Genomic DNA, 23,776 nt, shown 5'->3' with positions numbered 1-23,776 from the left:
CGAAGCGATTTGATAGCCTCAATGGGGAGTGAGCTATCCTTCAACTCCACCCTAATTGCCTCCAAGATCTCCTCTTTGGTCGCTAACTCATCTAGATCGCGCATATGTGTGTGTGTATGTATGCCTGTGTGTGCGTGTTGCTTGTGTAAGCAGAAATACGCGAAAAATGATTGAAATAGCTATTGCTCGAAGGATTCAGGGCATCTCGTAGTCGAGCAGTCTCGACTAGAGCTTTCCTACTTGTTATTTTTACTTTTCTTTGTTTTGGACATTATATTTTTTTCACATTCCACCTTAACACTCTAAAATTTAATATTTTCATTTAATTTTGCCACTTATATGTAACTTACATAATTATAATTGGTATAAGGCTTTTCATAGTAGGTTTTTTAGAATGCGGCTGCGCCAGTTACCTTTCCCTCGATGACGGTGTCCTTGAATCCGTCCTGGAATTCCGGGACTTGTCCCTCTTTTGGAGGTAATGTTCCGGTTACCCGACCTAACACAAAATTGTCCCGGTTTTCAATTGTTTCGATAAAAAAAATAATCATTTTGACTATATGACTTGAATAAGTTTGTGTAGGGACAAGTCAAGAATTTTGTTTAGAGAAACAGCGCAGATAAGGTAGTACAGTTTTTGCAACAAACGTACATTCGTGCTGTTACTCGGAAGTATTAGCTCTTGACAGTCCCGGAATGGGCTCCGGCCCAGATGGCCACCCTACTTGAGGGTAAAGATGTAATTATGTTCAATTGGTTCTTTTCTTTAAGCGTTTATTCGACTTTTCTTCTCTGTTCGACGCATCGTAATTCGATGTTGCAAAACGCTTTCGAGCATACATTGTAGGTAGAATGTGAAGTTGTTGACGTTTAATCAGAGCGGAGGTGTTGGCCGTCATCGCCCACACGATACATAAGTGCCGACTCGGCTAGAAGGCGGGGCGGGTTCTGCGGTGCCATCTCGAGGGGAGCTGAGATGGAAACTTGCGCGATTAAATTTGTATGAAATTTAGGCAACTTTAACGCTGTTATTTGTCTTAAAACTAGTAGACTAAATAAAACGACCTGGGCTAATCAAAAGTTCTACATAGATTCACGAATCAGACAATATAAAAGTTTTGCTAATTTTTATATTCTAAGTCGTTTTCTAGGCAGTGATTCAGCACCTAATCCCTTGACCACTCTTACTTTCGCGTAGAATGGCTTTAATTATGTATATTATCTTTGCCTTTAATTTTGAAAATTATATAGCTACTACTAGGTAATATGCATAACTCATTAATCCGCATCATAATCACCAATTTCATTCAATATACTATGAGTCTAATGGCCATAGATGATACGCAGCATTGTTAGTTCTGTCTAGGTTTTTAGAGCTGATTCAAGCAGATTCTATGTTTCCTTAGGTTTTATTACTCATAATCATGATCAGCTTTCGATTTAGCAATTAATACACCAATTTTATTGCATTCTACCGCATGCTTCGGACATGCCAGAAGGTGTGAGCATCACCTTTATTAGGCAGCTTCAACATATGGACATTTCTCCAGAAAGGTCAACCACAGCCAAAAAGTGAAAATTCAATGAATGCATGTTCTGATAACATTTTTTTTTTTATAACTAATCGATGTAAAATAATTAAAATTAATTTAAATTTAATTAATATAAACTAATTTTGCATTTATTCATAACACATCTCGAAAAATTGACACACACAGCCGAATAAGTGCCAAAGTTCTGTTTTGAGCATTTATGTTGCACATTTTGTTTTTATTACTGTTCTTAAAGAGAGACACTGTGCAATGAAATATTATTTTTCAAATCCTCGTTTAAGCTTAAAGAGTAAAAGAAAAATATAAAAGGTACGATGCAATAACTAAAAAATTAAAAAAAAAATAATAAATGTATGGTGTCAAAATGTCTTATTCGACACGTCACCTTCGACCCTGACTAAAACTAAAAAATAAAAAAAAAACTACTCAATATTTTTGAATCAAATAAAAAACATTTTAAAGATGTCCCAATTTCTAATAATTTAAAATAATTTGTAATAAATTGTCACTTAAGGTTTCGCTAAAATCTCAGGCTGAACTGTTCATTTAAAAAGCGACTTACATTTTTTGTAGCCTGCGAACCTCTTGCCTTTTTTGTGATTATCTTGAAAACTAACATTTGCCTTAAATCAGATTTAGCACTAATTATAGAGCTAATCAAGAGCTAAAAGATTCACTAATCGTCAAAATAAAAAAATATTTTGGCACTCGTTTTTTTTTTTTTTAATTCAAATACGTACGAATGTCACATTCGCCACTAGAGAATTGCCCATATACTATATTTGAATGTGTAGATAGATTTGCATAAATAAACCTTAGCGATGATGAAAATTTAGTTAACTATGTCCGTCAACCATTCCTGCTGACTTATTGGCTTATTTTGTCCATATCATTGCTGCTTTCGAGGGGCCCCCCAGTTCATTCCATTATATACTTAATTTCTTTATTCTATGGTAATAAAATTAGTGATTGACCATTTTTAAGGTTTTTATTTCCTTATTTATATTTAATTTTCGTTGTTTTCGGCCACTTAGCCAATCTCTGCTGAAGTGCCCGTCTAGCTTCAGTTAAGATAACAGAGCACAATCTGAAAATATGACGTCACAAGAGAGCTGTTAATTAAAATTCAAAGTAACGGGACTGCTCTTTGCGCAACCACTAACCAGAGAATACACTACGTGTCCGGTCTATGTATTCTCTGGTTAGTGGCGCAACCTACTGTGTCTTTTAACAGTGGACTAGACATCTAGAAGAAATTTTCCCCACGCCGAAATATGTGTCTCGCAGGTCCCAGTCAACTTCGTATTTGCTCGGCTCGGTAGTTTTTGGCTCGGGTAACGCAAAATAGCACGACGAAATCTGTGCGCTAGAGCTGGGAAACCATCCCATCGATGGAAAAAACTATCGATTATATTTTTTGCCCTCCAAATTTTAAACTTTTATTGTAATAAATCGTAGTTTTTATAATAGAAATAAATTTAAATATTTATTCTCCTTGTACATATTTACAGAATAAAAAATCCAAACAAATTTAGAGAAATTATAAACGTTTAATTCATTAAATTTTCGTTTCCAAAACATAACACAAATTAACCATAACGATTTTAAAGATATACTTAAATATATAAAAATCCATTTTCCTTTATTATCAACAAATTAAAAAATAACAAGTAAGAAAGCTCTAGTCGAGACTGCTCGACTACGAGATCCCCTGAACCCTTGGAGCAATAGATATTTCAATAATTTTTCGCGTCTTTCAGCTTACACAAGAAACACGCACACACACACACACACAGGCACACATACACACACACGCATACAGACACACATACACACACACACGCATACACACCCAAACGCATACACACACACACATACACACACACATACACAAACACATACACACACATACACAAACACATACACACACAAGCACCCACGCATAAACACACATGGGCTGCAGTGTGCGCTTACTATGAGAACTTAATTGTTTAATAACTTTTTTATGGACGTACGATCTTCATGAAACTTTCAGATTATGACAAAGCACAAGTTTCTAGTATTTGAAATACGCTTTTTACAAAAGTGATGGTGAGGGGGTGAATTTAAGGGTGGGGGGTAAATTTTTAAATGAAGCCCGAAATTGTATAAATTGCATATAAGCATACATTAAAAATTTGGAGACTCTAGCAATAAAGGTGTAGAAGATATAATTTTATAACTGGTTTTCGATAAGGTTTTTTATCGATAAAAAAAGATCGGGATGAGTTATCGATTTTTAATGATAAACTTGATATGCGCGCTGTAATTACGGACATTTAAAAAAAAAATTTGAAGTCTCTAGCTCTTATATCTTCTGAAATCGACGCGTTCATACATACGGACAGACGTACAGACAGACGGACAGGGCCAAATCAACTCAGCTCGACCCTGATCAAGAATATATATACTTTGTGGGGTCAACAAAACCCTGATTTCCCATTGAAAATGGGTTCAGGGTATAAAAATTACAATAATATTTACAGAAATATTACATGTTTTTATATAAGAAAAGGAGCATATCAAGATTTGCGCTTGATAGCCTTGTTCGCCATTCATTTAAAATTTTTCCAAAAGAGGAGAATACTCACTCGCTTGTTGCAGAGCTTACCGGAATACATAAAATATGTTTGGCCACCACTTGCAACAATTTAAGGTTCGTTGCCTCCTGCCAAAAATTTAAGATTGACAAGTTTGAATTATAGCATGTGGCATAATATTTATCAATTTCTAAGTCAATTGCATTTTTGTCAGGTTCGTCAAGTTTTCTTTTTTTTGGTTGATTTTTGTCCAAAAACTCTTGAATGAATATCAATTCAAATTTGGCGGAGAGTTTTCAATTTTCGCGTCCTCAATTGAATCATTTTGCATATCATAAATTTCTGACATCATGCATTTAACGGTTTCTATGACATGATTTTTTTTTTTCAGCTGGCAAAAAACTTAATTCTTTGAATGGGGGATTTAAAAATAATCCAACCAAATGAACGGAAGTTGGCTGAAAACGCTTCTCTAAAGAGTTCAAGGTCTTTTCCTTTACATGTTCCATAACATTGGAGTCATACATTTCAATTTTACAATTTTTTTTTAGTTTATCGTACCATAAAGCATATATATGAATGGTTGGCTCTGTTTCAGATGACAATTTGTCAGAACAATCTTTGAATGGTTTTAAAAAAGAAATTAAACATTCCATTAAAGTGAAATCAATATCTGCTATACGTTGTAGTTGATGATGTAGTTGGGCGTGGCAAACCGCAAAAGTTTATATTTCCTACAGTTTAAGAGCTAGAAGCTTCAAATTTGGATAGTTAAGTTACTGGTGGCCTCCTCTATCCACGATGTCCCAAAAATAATTTTTAAGCCTCTTTAGGGGCGTGGCATATCGAAAAATACCCTGTAATTTTCACATTTTTTGAGCGTAAGAATTAAAATTTTGCATTTAGGTAACCGGTTGCTCGTTCTAAAAACTGGCTAAAATTGAGGAGTCTACGGCCACCAGGGGCGTGGCAATCGGCATTTACAGTGCCCGAGTTGCGACATTTATATGCGTCAGCCATCTATTTATGTATATGTACACATAAGTAGGCTTAATAGGCATTGATAGCACGGAAGGAAACATTTTTATAAAATTAATAAAATATAAAAAAGCTAAAATAACAAAAATTTGCAATGTACAAAAAAGTGTTTTCCGCGGGATTTGAGCTCGCACCCAACCCAAACAGCATGTTTGTCAAAATAGCTAAAATAAAGATCGTCGGCGCTTCAGCCTACATCACCGCGTCGTTTCGATCAAGAGTAGTTAAAACGAAATCACATTATTGTTATGACGCCGCATAGCAAAGAAAAGCCAGTGTAGCGGCTGGAAATTCAAAAACAATGCAAAGACAAATCAATCGTTACGGGATTCTTAGAATATGCTAGAGCACGCATTTATGTGTACATACATACACACATGCAAATAAGCGCGTGTATAAGGCTGGAATGCTTGATGCTATGCGTGCAGATTCACATATATAATTATATATACATATGTATGTATTTAAGAAGAAACAAATTTAAACTTCTAAAATTATTCGACTAAGAAAATGAAAAGTATTAAGTGCCATTCAGTCAAGCTCGCACCTTCCCAATAAAATATTTATTTTATAAAAAACGAAATATGTATGAAAAAATAAAAAAAATAACACAGTAAAGGTTCGAACCTCCCCTACTCTAACATTACTTGCGTCGCCCTTAGCACCCGCGCCACTGCTTTGCTCGAGCAATCAGTTGCTAAAATAGAATAGCTTAATAAGAGAGCGTCATCATACAAAACTACAGTAACGGCTAGAAAGTCCAGAAATCAATCGAAATTCTAAGAATGTGAGAAAAGGCGCGCTTCTGTCTGTACGCATAGAATAGACGATGAGTGTGTGCACAAGCATAGGAAAATCGCGCTGATCTGCTGTTAGCTTGAAGCCGGTATCCAATGTATGGATATAAATATATAATAAAAATCAAAATTGTATAAATTATATATGTATGTAATTTGAATACAATAGCTATCGATGATTTTCCAATTTTAATGGCATCATGCCGTGTTTTTTGCTGCGCACTAGACTTGAAAATTGCACTATATACTGTGGTTGACAGCGTTTGGGCTGTGAATGAGTCTTCTGCTATCGGTATCGCCCGATTGCAACGTTCTTACTTGTTTTTTTATCAAAAGTAACATTTTAATCTCTTCCTGAACTTCCCAAATGCTTTCAAGCATAATGAAAACTGAATTCCAACGCGTTTTAATATCTTGTTTTAGTGATTTGCTCAGTTTTTTGTTAAGCTCTGAATGCTTAAAATATTTAACAAGATTTTTTGATTTTTCCAATAAGGTCTTAATTTCTTCAACGGGATTCTTTTCTAAAACGTCGTCCATGACTAAGTCCAAGTTATGACAGGCCAAAGAAAGTCTCTTATAAGTGTTGAAGGCGGCAACCACGTTGGCTCCATTGTCAGTAACAATAACACTACTCCTTAAACTACTTTCTAAATTATACTCAAGCAATATATACTTCACTTGCTCTAAAATGTTACCGCCAGTTTTTTTTCTTCTAGAAATTCTTTTACTGCTAATATTGACGTTTTTAAACAAAAGGATTCATCAATATAATGTGCACTTAAGCAAAGAAAGCTTCTCTGGGTAAACTGGTCGGTCCACATGTCGGTAGTGAATGCCAAGTGTTTGTTTGACAAGTCAGTAGTGAGCAGATCCTTTATTCGATTGTATTCTGCAACCATAACATTTCCTGTTAACTTTTTTCGGGACAGAATCAGATCATGGGAGTCGCGCGTTCCGTACTGGGCGCCTATGTTCAATATAGCTTGAACATAATTACGAAAACCAGTTCCTATAAATTTAGCAAATATTAACATTGATGAATATAAAAAAAAATTATCTTTTACCTACCCTCAGTTACGTTTAATGGCAACAAGTCTTTGGCTACAAAAGCTAATTGCTTTTAGCTAAATCATCAAGAACATTCTTCGGAACAGCCTTCGATGCAAAGTTTAACAATGGTTGATTGGGTGGAGGCATGAAAGCGCATTTGTGCCGAGCAAGTGTTATGGTGCCATTTTTGACGCTAAAAGCCAAAACAAGCTTGCATTTGCAGCAGCACACAAAATCAAGGGGCTTTCCATCGAATTCCAAAATCTTGAAAGTTTTCCAAACATCACTCTTTCCAGAAGAATTTTCTATCAATTTGTACATATTGTGATTGGCACTAATTGCTCTTTGCACTTCACATTTTGTTTTAGCACACTCATTATTATTAGCGTTCATTTTCTTGTACAATGCTTATTATTCTTTTAATCGTAATGACAATTTTATAGAGATCATCGATACAAAAATTAATCGTATGTGTACATGAAATCAGGTATAGCAAATATTTAAATATTTAACGGAATATTACGTTGCTACATTTTCTAAACAGCGAACCAATCTTATTGATTTTTTTGTCAAAATGCTGGAATAAAATTAAGATTTGTATTTCCGTCAGCGGACAGTTTTATTCAAATTTAAATGCATAATAATTGCTTAATTTGCAAGCGCACACAAAATTATCGATGTCGAAAGCAACCCTGTTTTTGCAGGCAAGTACAGAGCACCTGCAAATTACCACTAACCAGAGAACACATAGATTAGACATCTAGAACAAATTTTTTCACCGACGAAAAAATGCGCTGAGGAGACTACACAACTTCGTATTTGCTCGGCTCAGTCTCTTGAGGCTCAAGCAGTGAAAATATTGCACGACAAAATCAGTGTGCTGCAAGCGCTCAAACGAAATGGTGTCATTCTTATATGAAGCACGGCTATGCGCTATTTGTCCTACTCTCTCTCTCTCACTATATATCTCTCTCTCTCTCTCTCTATGGCCTCTCAAATAGCAGCAGCGCCCAGAAATTGAAAATTATTCGCGACGATCCCAGCTCTTTCCTTTTGAGTGAAGCTTATACCGAAATCATAAAAGCGTTTGTCATGCAAACAACATGTAAGCGTTTCGATGGCTATTCGTGGGAAGGGTATGAAAGCGTTAATACGCATAAAGAATATGATTTCGCGACGGGCATGCACACACACACACACTTGTAGTCCCTTGCCACATGTATGAGAATTTGTGACCTGCGTTCGTTACTCTTGCTGCTTGTAGCAATTTTAAAGCCCAGCATTTGCATTTGGTCGGTCTTACGGACTGTCATAACCACTTTACACAGATGTACTATGTATGAACATACATAGTTATGTACATAAGTACATTTATATATTATTATTGCTAATCATGTTTATAAATGTGTTAATATCCGTAAATAATTATATATAATTAAAATTATTTTATACACATTTTCAACCGAAAAAATTATCGTAAAACACTACTAACTTTATTAAATGCTTTGCAATATATGAAATACACATGTCATATTATACTCAAGCTTTACTCATTATTGTCAAACATTTCTAATTAAGTCATAATAGCCCATTTGATAGTCACCCTACGATTCAAATCATGCAAAATTTACAAACTACTAAATCCAGAGACAATTAGCTTGCCATCCCATACAAGCATACACATACACAAATGTATGTATGCATGTGCTCACTTCACAAGGCAGACCAACGGCAAATTTTGGGCTTTACAATTTGCACAGGCTGTTGTGCATAGAAAGAATACATTTTCGCGACGAGCATGCCCACACACATTTACATCCTTGCTACGTGTATGTGCTTTTGTGTGCGTGCGTCACGAACCTCAATTCTTTCTCAGTATTTTCGTCTATCATCAGCCCAAAATTTGCCGTGTGCTCACACATGTGGCAAGGGACTACAAGTGTGTGTGTGCATGCCCGTCGCGAAATCATATTCTTTATGCGTATCAACGCTTTCATACCCTTCCCACGAATAACCATCGAAACTCTTACATGTTGTTTGCATGAGCGTGACAAACGCTTTTATGATTTCGGTATACCCTTCACTCAAAAGGAAAGAGCTGGGATCGTCGCGAACAATTTTCAATTTCTGTGCGCTGCTGCTATTTGAGAGGCCATAGAGAGAGAGAGAGAGAGAGAGAGATATAGTGAGAGAGAGAGAGAGAGAGAGTAGGACAAATAGCGCATAGCCGTGCTTCATATAAGAATGGCACCATTTCGTTTGAGCGCTTGCAGCACACTGATTTTGTCGTGCAATATTTTCACTGCTTGAGCCTCAAGAGCCGAGCAAATACGAAGTTGTGTAGTCTCCTCAGCGCATTTTTTCGTCGGTGAAAAAATTTGTTCTAGATGTCTAGTCTATGTGTTCTCTGGTTAGTGAAACTACACAATTTATTATACATTTTAAATTTTAATAAAACAGGAAAAATTTGATCGGGTAAATCGGATTTAAGCAGTCTAACCCGCAACCGCCCACACCCAGCCCGAAATTAGATTTTTCAGCCCATACCCACGGGTAACCGCGGGTGCCGACGGTTATTGATCAGATAACCATAGAGAGAGATAGAGTGAGAGAGAAAGTAGGACAAATAGCGCATAGCCGTGCTTCATATAAGAATAGCACCATTTCGTTTGAGCGCTTGCAGCACACTGATTTTGTCGTGCAATATTTTCACTGCTTGAGCCTCAAGAGACTGAGCCGAGCAAATACGAAGTTGTGTAGTCTCCTCAGCGCATTTTTTCGTCGGTGAAAAAATTTGTTCTAGATGTCTAGTCTATGTGTTCTCTGGTTAGTGTTTAAGCTCAGCACGCAATGAAAACACACGTATAAGAAATGTTTTATTACGCGATAAAGCGAGAAAGCATTTCAGAAATGCTTTCTCGCAACTCGCTTTACTTGTCACTTTGGCTCTCTTCTCGTTTCGCTTGCAGTCTGACTGTTTTAAGCGATTACATGTAAATCAGCATGTAGAGCTTTCTCGCTTATTGTCGCTCCAAATTATCACATCGCTTATCGTGGCCACTCTGACATCAGGTTTACAGTTTGTTTGCATGAGCCTGATGGAATACCCTTCACTCACGCACTGTTAAAAGATACTATCACTCAATCGTGCACATGTAGCAAGGGACTACAGGTGTGTGTGTGCATGCCCGTCGCGAGATAATATTCTTTATGCGCCTCAACGCATTAATACCCTTCCCATAAATATATATCGAAACGTTAAAATATTGTTTGCATGAATGTCGCAAACGATTTTAAGATTTCGGTATACTCTTCACTCAAAAGGAAAGAGCTGGGACCGTCGCGAAGAAATTTCAATTTTTGTGCGCTGCTGAGCTTCATGATTTGAGAGCCCACGGAGAGAGAGAAAGAGAGAGAGAGAGAAAGCTAGAGAGAGAGAGAGAGGGAGAGTAAGACAAAAAAACGCAAAGCGCATACATGACCATTTCGTTTGCGTGCTTAGAGCGCACTGATTTCGTCGTGCTATCTTTCATTACCCGAGCCATCCAATACCAAGCCGACCGAATACGAAGTTGGCCGGGACTTGCTAGACAGATGTTGCGGCGTGGAAAAACGTTGCTCTACATGTCTAGTCTACGGGTTGTTTGGTCAGTGGTTTTATAGTAGCGAAAATTCATAAAATTTGGTACAAACACTTTCTACTTTAGTTAATATGTTTATTATTGGAAAATAAAACAAAAACTTTAAATTAACATACAAAAAAATTGCATTTATGCCAAAATTTCGTTTTTATACCCTGAACCCATTGAAAATGGGAAATCAGGGTATAATGGTTTTGTTAAAAGTATGTAACAGGCAGAAGGAGGCGTGGCAGACCCCACAAAGTATATATATTCTTGATCAGGGCGACGAGCTGAGTCGATTTGGCCCTGTCCGTCTGTCTGTCCGTCCGTCCGTCCGTCCGTCCGTATGTATGAACGCGTCGATTTCAGAAGATATAAGAGCTAGAGACTTCAAATTTTTTTTAAAATGTCCGTAATTACAGCGCGCATATCAAGTTTATCATTAAAAATCGCTAACTCATGCCGATCTTTTTTTATCGATAAAAAACCTTATCGAAAACCAGTTATAAAATTATATCTTCTACACCTTTATTGCTAGAGTCTCCAAATTTTTAATGTATGCTTATATGCAATTTATACAATTTCGGTTTTTGTTAAAATTTACCCCCCACCCTTAAATTCACCCCCTCACCCTCACTTTTGTAAAAAGCGTATTTCAAATACTAGAGACTTGGGCTTTGGAATATACACACATATTCACCATATGATTACGCTCTAAAAGTTTCATTAAGATCGTATGTCTACAAAAGAAATTATTTAACAAATAAATTCTCATAATATTGCCCACACTGCAGCGCAGCCCAAGCGCAGTCGCTGCTTACTGCGCAGTTAGCAGAGCGCAGGCTTATGCGTGCGTGTGGATGCATGTGTATGTATGTGTGCATAAAAGAAGTGCAGAATGATTAGAATATCAGCTTGGAGGGTTCAGGGTATCTCGTAGTCGAGCAGTCTCGACTGGAGCTTTCTTACTTGTTTTTTCTTATATTGCATTGTAAGCCCACACTGCAGTCCATACGTGTTTATGCGTGCATGCCTATGTGTGTCTGTGTGTGTGTGTGTGTGTTTTTTTTTTTTTTTTTAAGCAGAAAGGCGCGAATAATAATTTAAATATAAATTTTTAGAAGGGTTCAGGGGATTTTGTAGTTGAGCAGTCTCGACTAGAGCTTTCTTACTTGTTTTAAGCAGTATATAATATGTGTAGTGTCAATACAACGAGTAACAAGTAACCAGAAAAAGGGTTAGAGAGCAAGCGGAATGTCTTAATGGAATCTGGCATTAACACGTTTAATAAGACTATCATACCCTGATCGAAGCAGGATTAATGAAGCATGAAACAAAAACCTAACTCCTTGTATTTATTTTCTATGATTAGCTCAATTTTACTTTTAATGTGGATTGTTAATACGAATACCATAAAAGTCTAATTTATCTAATTGTTTCCTTTTCCACATTTATTCAGCAGTGAAAATGAGACGGAACGCTTCAGTTCTTCTTTGACCTCATCGGTACCCATCGTAAACTTAAATTTACAACCCCCGAAAATTCGCGGTGCATGTGTTGATAATAATGGTGGAATTATCATTGCAGAAGATCTAATAACTATAAGTAATGCGGAAGGTAAATCAATGTCACAAAATAGTGATCAGCCTTTATCCATGTTAGAATCATTACCGAGAGTATCGCAAGAAAGAAACATTAATTTACTAAGTAAGGAGAGCAAAATTATTGATCTAGAAGCCAGTGAATATCACTTAACCTCACCGACACCAACGAGTCAATTAGAGAACGAAAGGAATACTAGACTTAGCATTACCACAAGTACACCGGCAACTAAAATGAATCAACTTGAATCAGAGTTAGATGTCATTAAAGAAGTTAAAATTGAACTAATTGAGTCTTCCGTCTACAAAAATAGTAACACGCTACAAGAGCTTGTTTCCGGTTCGCCAATCAATATATTTACGAAAGAAAGTGACCCCAAAAATAATTCTCATCTCATTAACAAAGAAGAAATAGGAAGCGTTAATAAGATAAATGTATGCTCGAAAAAAATTATTGTCGAAGAAAAAATTGATTATCATATTCAGGAAAATGAGGTTGAACTGTCACCCACTACTGATGAGTATCAAGAAGGAATGCATTTTAGTAATAAGGACGTAGTCTTCGACTACGATATTATAGAAACCGAGAGATATCTTGGTTGCACAGCACCTGCACCGACACCGGCTCCTTCATTGGCACCGCTCGCTGTATTAGAAGTCGATATAGCGGATGATGAACCCTTAGATGAGTCTGCAGCTGCCAAAGCTCTAACTCCTGTATTAAACAACGATGAAGTTTGCCGACGGCGTAAAAAACGGAATTCTGCAACTAAGACGTTAAGCTCATTTGACGAACGAGATAAACTAACTGAAAAGCCTGACTTCCCTGCGCCAACATATACTGATGAGGCCGAACATAACGCAGTATGTCCCTGGGAAGATGAGTAAGTATAAAAATATATTACAAGAAATTCATTGACGTAACCCTTGAATCCCATTGTTATAGAAATGTTAACACCAGCGACGGAACATTTGTCAAGACATATGCAACATTGGGATATTTATGAATACAACTATCATAAATATAGGCAACAGATTATGAAGTTACTTTCTTATTGTAGTATGAAGTCAAATATTATTATTATATAATATATTATTACGTTTACATAACTAATTCAATGTATATATATATATAACTATGGATACAAAAATACATATCCGCATGTTAAATAAAAACGGTTTAAAAAGTATTTTTAAGTATTTTAAAAGTATTTTTAAGTATTTTTATAGCCGTAGGAAACCATTTAAACAACCGGTACTAATGTACTAATGTAAACAACAGTATTAAAATTTAACAAACTAGATTTTCGGAATTGTAGTATGCACGCAAATATGAAATTAGAGTAGAGAAGGCTATCTCCCCTAGCTAGCGAACATCGAAATAAATCCTCGTATAAACTTTGAAGCAGCTAAGCAACAACGGATCTAGGCAGCAAAGAATGAGTACCAAAATTTTTATATGCGATCGGTATGGTGGAAACAGATTATTTAAACCCAGAACAAGAACAGATATAATACCCTGAGCCCATTGAAAATGGGAAATCAGGGTATAATGGTTTTGTTAAATGTATGTAACAGGCAGAAGGAGGCATGGCAGACGCCATAAAGTATATATATTATTCATCAGGGCGACGAGCTGAGTCGATTTAGCCCTGTCCGTATGTTCGTCCGTCCGTCTGCCCGTATGCTTGAACGCGTCGATCTCCGAAGATATAATTGCTAGAGGATTGAATTTTCTTTTCTAAATCCGTGTATAGCACGCGCATATCGAGTTCAGCAGCTCCGGCCGTGCGCGTGTTAACTCCTCTCCGGGTGGCTGAAACCCGTCCTCGGGGTTCTCTTTGATTGTTTTGCGGCGGTATAGTTTCCATACGCTTAAGAGAAGGAGAAGAAGAGCAATGAGGATTAGGCAGCCAAACGACCTTGATGATATGTCTGATTTGAGATCTCCGATGTGACGGAGATTTCTCAGGCTGAGTTTGTGCAAGAATCGGAGCCCTAAATGTTCCCTGAAAAAGGTGATGTTTACTATGGCCAACGTAGAAACGGCAGGTTTCTTTTTTATGATGCCTCGATGATTATCATAGCGGGTTCAGCTAGATGTAATCGTCAAAAGTGGCCAGGAAAGTTCCCGTAACTTGTTGGCTGCTTCCAGTATTGTCCACCACATGTACTGTTGCGCTGTTGATGATAATGATGCCATCCTCAATCGTTGTTATGGGCGTGTGGCGCTTTGTGCGAAGGTTATTGACACCAGTTGCTGGGCACACGATGCTTTCCGTAGTCTTTTACAGAAGGTGGTGCTCAAACTAGTATCGCAGTTGCCCACAGCGAAGGTCTTTGGTCCGCAATCGGTCACCATGTTACCCTCTTCTAGATCTATTATTACATTATCATGTTGAACGGGAAAAATATCTATTTTCTGACAATTTAACTTAGGTTGGGGATATCTGACCTGACGTGACCTGACGCGTCTGTTGTAAGATCAAATGGTTTTTTGAAGTCGGGATATGACAACATCACATCCTCTGACGCTAGCATTTCTTTTAGCCTGATAAAGGCATTCAATTGCTCTGGCGTGAGTTCGAGTATAACTTTTCTAGAATGGTTGGCGCTTATTTTCCCGTTTTCACATTTCCAGATCTCCGTTAGGGGTCTTGCGATGCTATCGAAACCCGTAATAAAGCACCTATAGTAGCTTGCTAGCCCGAGAAATGAGTGAAGGCTAAACAATGTATTAGGCGGTTGGAAATCCTTTATGGCTTGTACTTTACCGGCCGACGTCTGGATTCCACCTCTGCATATAGTGAATCCTAAATATTCTACGCTTTTTTAAGGAACATCGATTTTTCATGGGAAACCCGTAAGCCTGCGTCCCTATGACTTTTTAAGACCCATTCAATATGTTTCACGTGCTCTTTGTTTGGAGAAAATTATTACGTCATCTACATAGACATAACAAGTATTCCCAATTCGGTCCCTAGGGGGCGTTCTTTAACCCGAAGGGAAGCCTGCAGAATTCGTACTTCCCATTGTTTACAGAGAATTCAGTTTTTTCGCTGTCCCTTTCTGATAGTTCTATCTGATCAAATCCCGATTTCAGGTCCAGTGTGGTAAAATACAGAGCTTCCCCATGTTTGCCAATATAGTGGATATTGTTGGGATAGGGTATTTATCATTGTTTTTATACCCTGAACCCATTGAAAATGGGAAATCAGGGTATAATGGTTTTGTTAAAAGTATGTAACAGGCAGAAGGAGGCGTGGCAGACCCCACAAAGTATATATATTCTTGATCAGGGCGACGAGCTGAGTTGATTTGGCCCTGTCCGTCTGTCTGTCCGTCTGTCCGTCCGTCCGTCCGTCCGTCCATTCGTATGTATGAACGCGTCGATCTCAGAAGATATAAGAGCTAGAAACTTAAAATATCGAGCATATCGAGCTTTTCTCTATATATCGATAACTACTCCCGATATATTACTATCGATCAAAAACCTTATCGAAAGCTAGTTATTTAAATATATCTCCCACACCTTTAGAGTTAGAGCTTGCAAATTTTATATGTAGACTTATAGGTAATTGATATAATTTAGATTTTTTTTAAATTTACCTCCCAGTCCTATATCCACCCCCTCACTCTCACCTTTGTAAAAGGCGTATTTCAAGTACTAGAGACTTGTGCTTTGGAATGTACAAACATTTTCACCATATGATTACAATAAAAAATGTGTCATTAAGATTGTACGTCTATAAATTAAATTATTCAACAAATAAATTCTTATAATGTTGCCCACACTGCAGCGCAGCCCAAGTGCAGTCGCTGCTTACTAGCTAGCAGAGCGCGTTCTAATACGTGCGTGTGTATGTATGTGTGCCGAAAAGAAGCGCAGAGAAATTAGAATATTAGATTAGAGGGCTCAGGGTATCTCCTAGTCGAGCAGTCTCGACTAGAGTCTTCTTACTTGTTTGATTTAACTTTCGAAAATCAATTGCAAGACGTTTTTTCTATGACCGGAGGTGTCAGTTCCTTTTTTGTCCACAACCCATATTGGGTTGTTGTACGGAGATTTTGATGGTCTAATTATGCTGTCCGCCAGAAGTTGTTTAACCTCTGCATTGACAAATTGAGAAACACTCATTGGGTATAGTTTAGAATATACCGGTTCACCGTCCGTTCGGATTGTGGCGATAGTGTTGTTGTTATAAGGAAGGGATTTGTTAACGTCTGCAAAGGCGTTACTCATCCGGTCAATCTTACGATTGAAAATGGGCCTGATCGTGGCGGGAACATCCTCGTCATTTATTTCGAAGTGATTCACTTGGTGGCATGCTGTAAACTCCATTTTTCCATTCCCTGGTCATATTTAATAATATTGTTGTTTAAGCTATTTGGGCGTTGACTTTTTTAACAAGTCGAGGCCGATTATACCATCGAAGTCTCTTAATGAGTCTAGCATAAAGAAATATGATTTTGTACCGAAAAGGTGAATGAGACATTTCTGCTCAATTTTTGTGTGGCCGTGGATCGATTTGACCTGAAATGGGCTATCGACTGGCTTCCAATGTTTAGCACATTCGGGAAGGGGTTTTATGTAATTCTTATATGCTATTGTGTCTATCAGAAGCCTTATTTCCCGCCCATTCGTGAGTCTTACAAACGGTAGCTCGGACTTTCCACTAAACAATTGCAACTTTCTGCACTTGAAAGGTCGTCTTCGACCTCCCCTACCTCGTGTTGTGAGCGTGACTCATAACCACCTTCGGTACTTTCTTCTTGGGGCAAGTGGTTAATGTTTTACTGGGTCCTCATGGACTGATACCCATAGTTTGCATTACCCCGATAACCCTAAGTGGGTTGTCTGCAGCGGGACGAGGTGTCTACCTCAAAACTGGCAAAACTGGCTGCCCTCGCTCGCACTCGTCAGATTCCTCGTGACCAAAGCGCTTCAAATAGCTCCGAAAGCATCCATGACCCGAGAGGATCTGCGTAAGGTAGAAGTTAACCTCGCCATGTTTGCGGTTAACCCATGGTTCAAGCTCCGGGATGAGCTTGTGCGTCCACCGCCCTTTAGCTGAGCTATTCCACCTTCTTTGCCATCGTGCGATGCTGTTCGCCCTGACAGTGTTGAGTCGCGTAGGCCCGTGCGAATTCCGCTCCACGGCTTCGGCGACCAAATACTCCAGTGGCACCATACCGGCTATGACGAGCGCCGCGTCATCGGAGATAGTCCTGAAAGCGCAGCTGACTCTGATTGCGCTCAGCCTGTAGATCGCGCAAATGCCTCGGCTGTAGCTCGGCGTTGCCATCGCTCTTGTCCATATTGGCGCAGCATAGAGGATGGCAGACCTAATGACGCTCATTAGGAGGAGACGTCGTTGCTGTTTAGGTCCCCGCGTGTTAAGCATGATTCTCGAGAGAGCTCTACAAGAATCAGCTGCCTTTTTATGCACATATTCTAAGTGCTCGCGGAAAGTTAATCTTGTGTCTATCATGACACCAAGATATCTTATCGCCCTCTTTGACGCAATGGTGACGCTGCCGATCTTTATATTGGCAGTTTCCACTCTTTTGCGACTGCTGACTAGTACAACTTCGGTCTTGTGTGCCGCAAGCTCGAGCCCAGCTCCTGTCAACCAGCTTTGTATGCGATTGATACATTCGCTGCACATATCCTCTGTATCTTTGAGCTCCTTTCCTATGGCTACGACAGCTACATCATCAGCAAAGCCAATGGTGTGCGCGCCTGCTGGTAGTTCCAAGCGCAGTACGCCGTCGTACATGATGTTCCATAGGAGAGGCCCCAGCACTGAGCCTTGGGGTACTCCAGCTGACACTGTATGAGTTTGGGGACCCTCACTCGTGTTGTATACCAGTGTTCTTCCTCTGAAGTAGCTCTTTATTATCTCTCTTAGATATTTAGGGATATTATATTGTGACAGTGCATTCAGTATCATATCCCAACTAGCTGTGTTGAAGGCATTCCTTACATCCAGGGTCGCGATGATGCAGTATTCCTTCGTTCCGTGCCTCCATCTGGTGCCTTGAATAGCGGAAGTGGCCAGACCAACAACTTTGTTAAGCGCGTCCGTTGTTGACCGGGCCTTCCGGAATCCAAATTGGTTTGGTGACAGGCCTCCGGCGCTTGCAATCGCAGTCTCCAGCCTAGAGCAGATCAGTTTCTCAAACACCTTTCCCATGGTGTCTAAGAGACAGATCGGTCTGTACGAAGATGGCTCATCTGGTGGTTTGCCAGCCTTGGGTAGCAATACCATATTCTGGGCTTTCCATTTTGCCGGGAACGTCTCTTGGATCAGGCATTCATTAAATAATTCGGCGAACGTACTTGGGTGCAAGGCGAGGGCTAGCTTTAGCGCACGATTTGGGATCCCGTCCGGCTCTGGAGCTGTGTTGGTTCTAAGACCTCGGAGAACTACTGATATTTCTTCCTCTGTAACTAAAACAATTTCAGTGCTCGTTGAGCCCTGATCAGCAGACTCGGACTCAGGGGCGTGAATCGAGCTTAAACTTTCTGGAAAGAGTGTTTCCACAATCGATTTAAGCTCCAGACGATCCGTAGGCTGCACTTGTCTACCTGCGTATAGTCTTTTAACTACTATCTTATATGCCCTGCCCCAAGGGTCATATTCGGCTGAGTCGCACAACTGTAAAAAACATTCTCTTTTGCTTGCCCGAATGGCCTTCTTCAGCTGTCTTCTAGCTGCCTGATAAGCTAACTGTTTCTCAAAAAACGTTGACCTACCGCGAGCCCGTTGGTAGCTTCTTCTCGCCTGGATGCATTTGCGACGAATGTCACCTATTTGCGTATTCCAAGAATACGTAGGCTCATGTTGTCGCGTGAACTGCTTTCGACGTAACATGCTGCTATTGCAGGCACTCTGTATTTGGGCTACCATTTGGCATGCTCTGGCCTCAGCATTACCAATTGTACCCAGAGACTGAATGGCCTCTGAAAAGACCGCGGGATCAAAAATATCTAGCCGATACGACTCCCTCCACAATGTTGACGCCCTGGAAGGTGGCTCACCTATTGTGAACAGAAGTGCCGTATGATCGCTGCCTGTATAACTATCGCAATGGCTCCATGTTGCTCCCCGAAAGAGGGATGAAGTGACAAAAGTAATGTCGATAACAGACCCGTATCCCGCCCGACTGAAGGTGTACTCATGGCCAGTGTTGAGCAGTGCATCATCTAGTGTCGCGAAGATCTTCTGTAGGATACGACCTCTGGCATTTGTTGTGGGACTACCCCATTCTAGCGCCCAGGAGTTAAAATCTCCAGCTATAATGGCCTTCCGACCCCTAGCATCCTCGGCAAGCTCGTCGAGCACCGTCGTGAATTCACTGAGCTGCATGCTGGGGGCCAGATAGCAACTGTAAAGCCATAAGCTACCATATCGGCCACGTACGAGCCCATTGAATGACTTAACATTCGAAAGTACGTTCGTTGAGTTGCCGCATACCCACAACGCAGCTTTGCCATTAACGTCTGTTGACCATGTCCTAGGGCAGCTGGTTCTACAGTGGTGAGGCTCACTGAGAAAAGCTACATCTATACATTTTTCCCTAATGGTCTGCTCTAGAAGATCTTGGGCAGCAACACAATGATTTAAGTTAAGCTGCAAAAACCTTAACATTTCATTTTATGAGCAGCTTCACGGTAGGATGGGCACTTGAAGCTGCCTGCTGAATGGTCCGTCTGCTTTTCACAGATGCAGAGGCTACATTTTGGTGGCTTGGTGCATGCTTTGGCACTGTGACCCATCTCTCCACACCTGAAACAGGCGCCATTTAAGTCACAGTCGCTGCCGCAGTTTGCTGCCATATGACCGTAATCGAGGCACTTGAAACAGCGTTTAGGCTGTTCCACGGCTCGGATACGGCATACTACCCATTCTATTCTAATTTTGGACAGCTCGAGCAGAGTTTTAGCTTTCCCAATTGGAAGAGCAACCGTAGCTCTTTGCTGTCCACCAAAAGCTAGCCGAAGCGATTTGATAGCCTCAATGGGGAGTGAGCTATCCTTCAACTCCACCCTAATTGCCTCCAAGATCTCCTCTTTGGTCGCTAACTCATCTAGATCGCGAATCTCAACTTGAGCCGATTCGGTAAGTGTTTTAACTACCGCTCGGTCTCCCAAGGCCTTGCCTACAGCTTCGTGCAGAGCCTCAGCGCTATGCTCCGGCTTCCTACTCAGTTGCAATAAAAGATCCCCCTTAGCTGTCTTCCTAATGCCTTGAACGTCGCTGCTCAGATGCTTTAAATTTGGGGCGCTCTTGACTACGCGAAGCGTGTCCGCATAGCTGCAACCCCCTACGCCTGAAATCGCAATCGCGTCAGTCCTGGGACGTTTTTGCATAGGCTTTCGCCCTTTAACGACTGTCCAGCTGCTCTGGTTTGTCTGTCGAGCGGCCTGGTTTGAAGTTTCAGTTTCAGCTGTAGCCCGTAGAGCCATTGGTTCTTTTGGGTTCGCTGCACTTCTATTGGGCCTCGGCTTTTTTGAGGGAGTTTTCCTCTGTTCGGAGGCAACTTTCCTCGACCGCTTGGGAGTATTGCTACCTACTGTAGCACTAATGCTCGCTGCCTTAACATTTTCGCCTACTTTTTTGAGTGGCGTGGTCTGCACCTCACAGTTTTTAACCGAACGGTTGCAGAACGCTTCGGCCGTCTTGTGAAGGCTGACCAGCCTAGCCAGCTCCTCTCTCATTAAGGCATTTATATGCCGCTGACCCCCAAATAAGGCAGACAAACCCTCTAGTGTAGCTCCTATTTGAGCTAACGCTTCTTTTAGTGACTTGGGTGCCTGGCACTCAGCCACTGGAGCCTGATTAGAAGTCGACGGCTGCGCCAACGCCCTCTGTTGTTGCTGCGGCGATCGCTGCAACGAGGAACGACGCGCAAAAGCTTGCTGCTCGTCCTCCATCATGGCATCCATTTCTGCTCCGACTACCACGGCGTGAAGCCTGTAGTGGGCAATGGCTACTAATATAATATGAGTTTACAACCCGCAGTAACTTAAACTCAACTTGACTACAGCGAGAGCCCGAAAGTATGCACTACTTTTAATAACTGCTACTTCACTCCAGCAGCTAGTTTGCTGTCTTTGCTAAGGCTTAGCAACTCACCAACGTTAGTGAGCAGCTGATTGCCCGATGCAATTTCCAGCACTACTAACAGCTGTTAGAGTGAATGCACCTGATTTTTATTATTGCGCAAGTGTGACGCCTAAAGTAACAAAATTTACGCGCCCACAAAAGACAAGGAAAGGAAAGAAGCCCTCTCTTGCACCACCGAATTATACCGCTTGGGAATTCCACGAACCGCCGCGCAGTAAGTCTCTGGTAGTTTTTTTGAGGTCGCTGGGTACGCCGTGCCCGCAGCAAACACGTTGACTTCAGTTCTTTCCACTTTCACAGGGGAAAACACAGTTCAAGCTATTGTCTACGATGGATCACGATGACATCGACCGCACTCCGTGAAAACGCAACTCGAACTCCGTGAAAACGGTGTGTATGTATGTGTGTGTATGTATGCGTGTGTGTGCGTGCGTGCGTGCGTGTGTGTGTGTGTGTGTGTGCGTGTTTCTTGTGTAAGCTGAAAGACGCGAAAAGTTATTGAAATAGCTATTATTCCAAGGGTTCAGGGGATCTCGTAGTCGAGCAGTCTCGACTAGAGCTTTCTTACTTACAGAGCTTGCAAATGAGAGTTGAGCGTTTTTTCGGTTATTCTCTTTCTCGCATCATAACCAAAAAAAATTGTGCAGACACGTCTCTCTCTGAGCGTCACTCTCTGTTTTCTTTAGCATCTGTTTCGCTCAGACGCAATGCGATGACTCATTCGTGTGACGCTCTCACATGAGTGTCACGTAAAACTAACACGATTTTCCCTCACACAAAGCCTCTCAGCAAAAAACACTTTGACTAACAAACTCAGCAGAAAATGTTTTTGCCTTCGTGTGCATGTAAATACACGCATACATACATACAAAAAGAACGCAGCAATCGCGCGTGATTACCCATACAAACGCAACTTACCGTTACTTCATTTAACTCAAGCAAACGATCAGTGTTTGACTTGAGGAAACGAAAACAGAAACAACTATCTCCCTCATAGCGCGAGAGAGCTAAGCTAGACGCGACAAAAACAGTTTCTGTCTGAGTTTTTTTGACTGTGTCACTGAAAGACACTTTTTTGCAGACAACGAAAAAGTGTTAACAGTTATTTGCGAGCTATGCTTACTTGTTTTAATATTGTTGTCAGTGAAACTAAACTTAAAATCATCTTTGAGGGGCTCCCACTATAGCCCTAATGTTTTTATGAACTCATTCTCTTCAATGCTTACACCTTATTTTCCTCATTTTTGTCTATTTCTTCAATTATTTCTGGTTTGTTTGAAATCCCCTTTCTCAGATCAAATCCTACTTTTGCTAGTTCACTGGACACACATTGTACAATTTCTTTATAGTTTTGTACGGATTCAGCACCTGTCGTAAGATCGTCCATATAGAAATCTGTTTTATTTATTTCTTTAACTGTTGCGTTACCGGAATTATTGGCTATGCCTAAAAGAACTTTAGTCGCTAATTAAGGAGCTGATGCAGTACCATAAGTGACGGTTGTAAGCTTAAAGTTCTTTAATTTTTTACTTGGAGAATCTTTCCAGACAATATGTATATTGAAATTCCTGGTCATGTTTTACTATTTTTACTTGCCTATACATTTTTTCTATATCTACTGATTCTACATATTCCCAGCGTCAACATTTTAATATAATGTCAAAAATAATTTATTGAACTCTTGGTCCAGGCCATTTAGACTTTTCTTATTTGTTGTTTTTGCAGATGCGTCGACAACTACCCTTAATTTCGTTGTCAGGCTACAATCTCTTAACACTGTCTGATGTGGCAAATAATATTTTCCTTGCTTATTTGTAAAAATCAGATGTCATAACTGCAAGTCTTCGCTCGGGAAATTTGTGTAGTTTGTTCTTAGTTTTTCAGTTTTTTTTTGTTTCTAAGCTAAACAACCGAGCTGTAGTTTGTGGCTTTGATTCTCCTAGTTCATTTTCTTCTTTGAATGGAATTGTTACAACATATCGACCCATGTAATCTCTTCTTGTTGTACTCATAAAATTTTTTCACAAAACTCTATCTCCTTTACATCTTCTTTTTCGGTTTCTAACTCCCAAAACCGATCTAGGTATTCTATTGCAATACTTGTCGCTACTATAGTTAATTTTTTACCTTTTGACTTTGTACAACCTGATACAATCCAACCAAATTCTGTAATTTGCTCAAGTAATCCATCTATTTTTATACCCTGAACCCATTTTCAATGGGAAATCAGGGTATAATGGTTTTGTTGAAATGTATGTAACAGGGAGAAGGAGGCGTGGCAGACCCCACAAAGTATATATATTCTTGATCAGGGTGACGAGCTGAGTTGATTTGGCCCTGTCCGTCTGTCTGTCCGTCTGTCCGTCTGTCCGTATGTATGAACGCGTCGATTTCAGAA

At 39.9% G+C, this 23,776-nt stretch overlaps 1 protein-coding gene and 1 long non-coding RNA gene across 10 annotated transcripts in view; one reads left to right on the top strand and one right to left on the bottom strand.

The window, feature by feature from the left end:
* Positions 1-13,434, top strand: part of LOC108617795 (regulator of G protein signaling 7) — a 150,585-nt gene extending 137,151 nt beyond the window's left edge. For 5 of the 9 annotated variants that reach the window (XM_089474975.1, XM_089474974.1, XM_089474976.1 and 2 more), the window contains 2 exons: positions 12,103-13,128; positions 13,191-13,434. In XM_089474975.1, the coding sequence (XP_089331101.1) occupies positions 12,103-13,128; positions 13,191-13,251 (1,087 nt within the window). In that variant the 3' untranslated portion in view covers positions 13,252-13,434. Of the gene's footprint in view, positions 1-12,102; positions 13,129-13,190 lie in introns of those variants that run through there. The other 4 variants (XM_089474979.1, XM_089474977.1, XM_089474980.1 and 1 more) reach the window with 3 other exon arrangements.
* On the bottom strand, positions 6,467-7,859 carry LOC149268231 (uncharacterized). Its single transcript, XR_016271180.1, has 2 exons — positions 7,039-7,859; positions 6,467-6,979 (listed from the first exon to the last, which is right to left on the bottom strand). It is a non-coding gene; the product is annotated as an uncharacterized LOC149268231 (long non-coding RNA).
* Positions 13,435-23,776: the final 10,342 nt, after the last annotated feature.

This window comes from Drosophila arizonae, chromosome X (assembly GCF_054131065.1).
Source record: "Drosophila arizonae isolate 15081-1271.41 chromosome X, UAZ_ARI_1.0, whole genome shotgun sequence".
Taxonomy (NCBI): Eukaryota; Metazoa; Arthropoda; class Insecta; order Diptera; family Drosophilidae; genus Drosophila; species Drosophila arizonae.
Note: the sequence above shows the minus strand (reverse complement) of the source record. Positions and strands in the feature narration are given on the sequence as shown.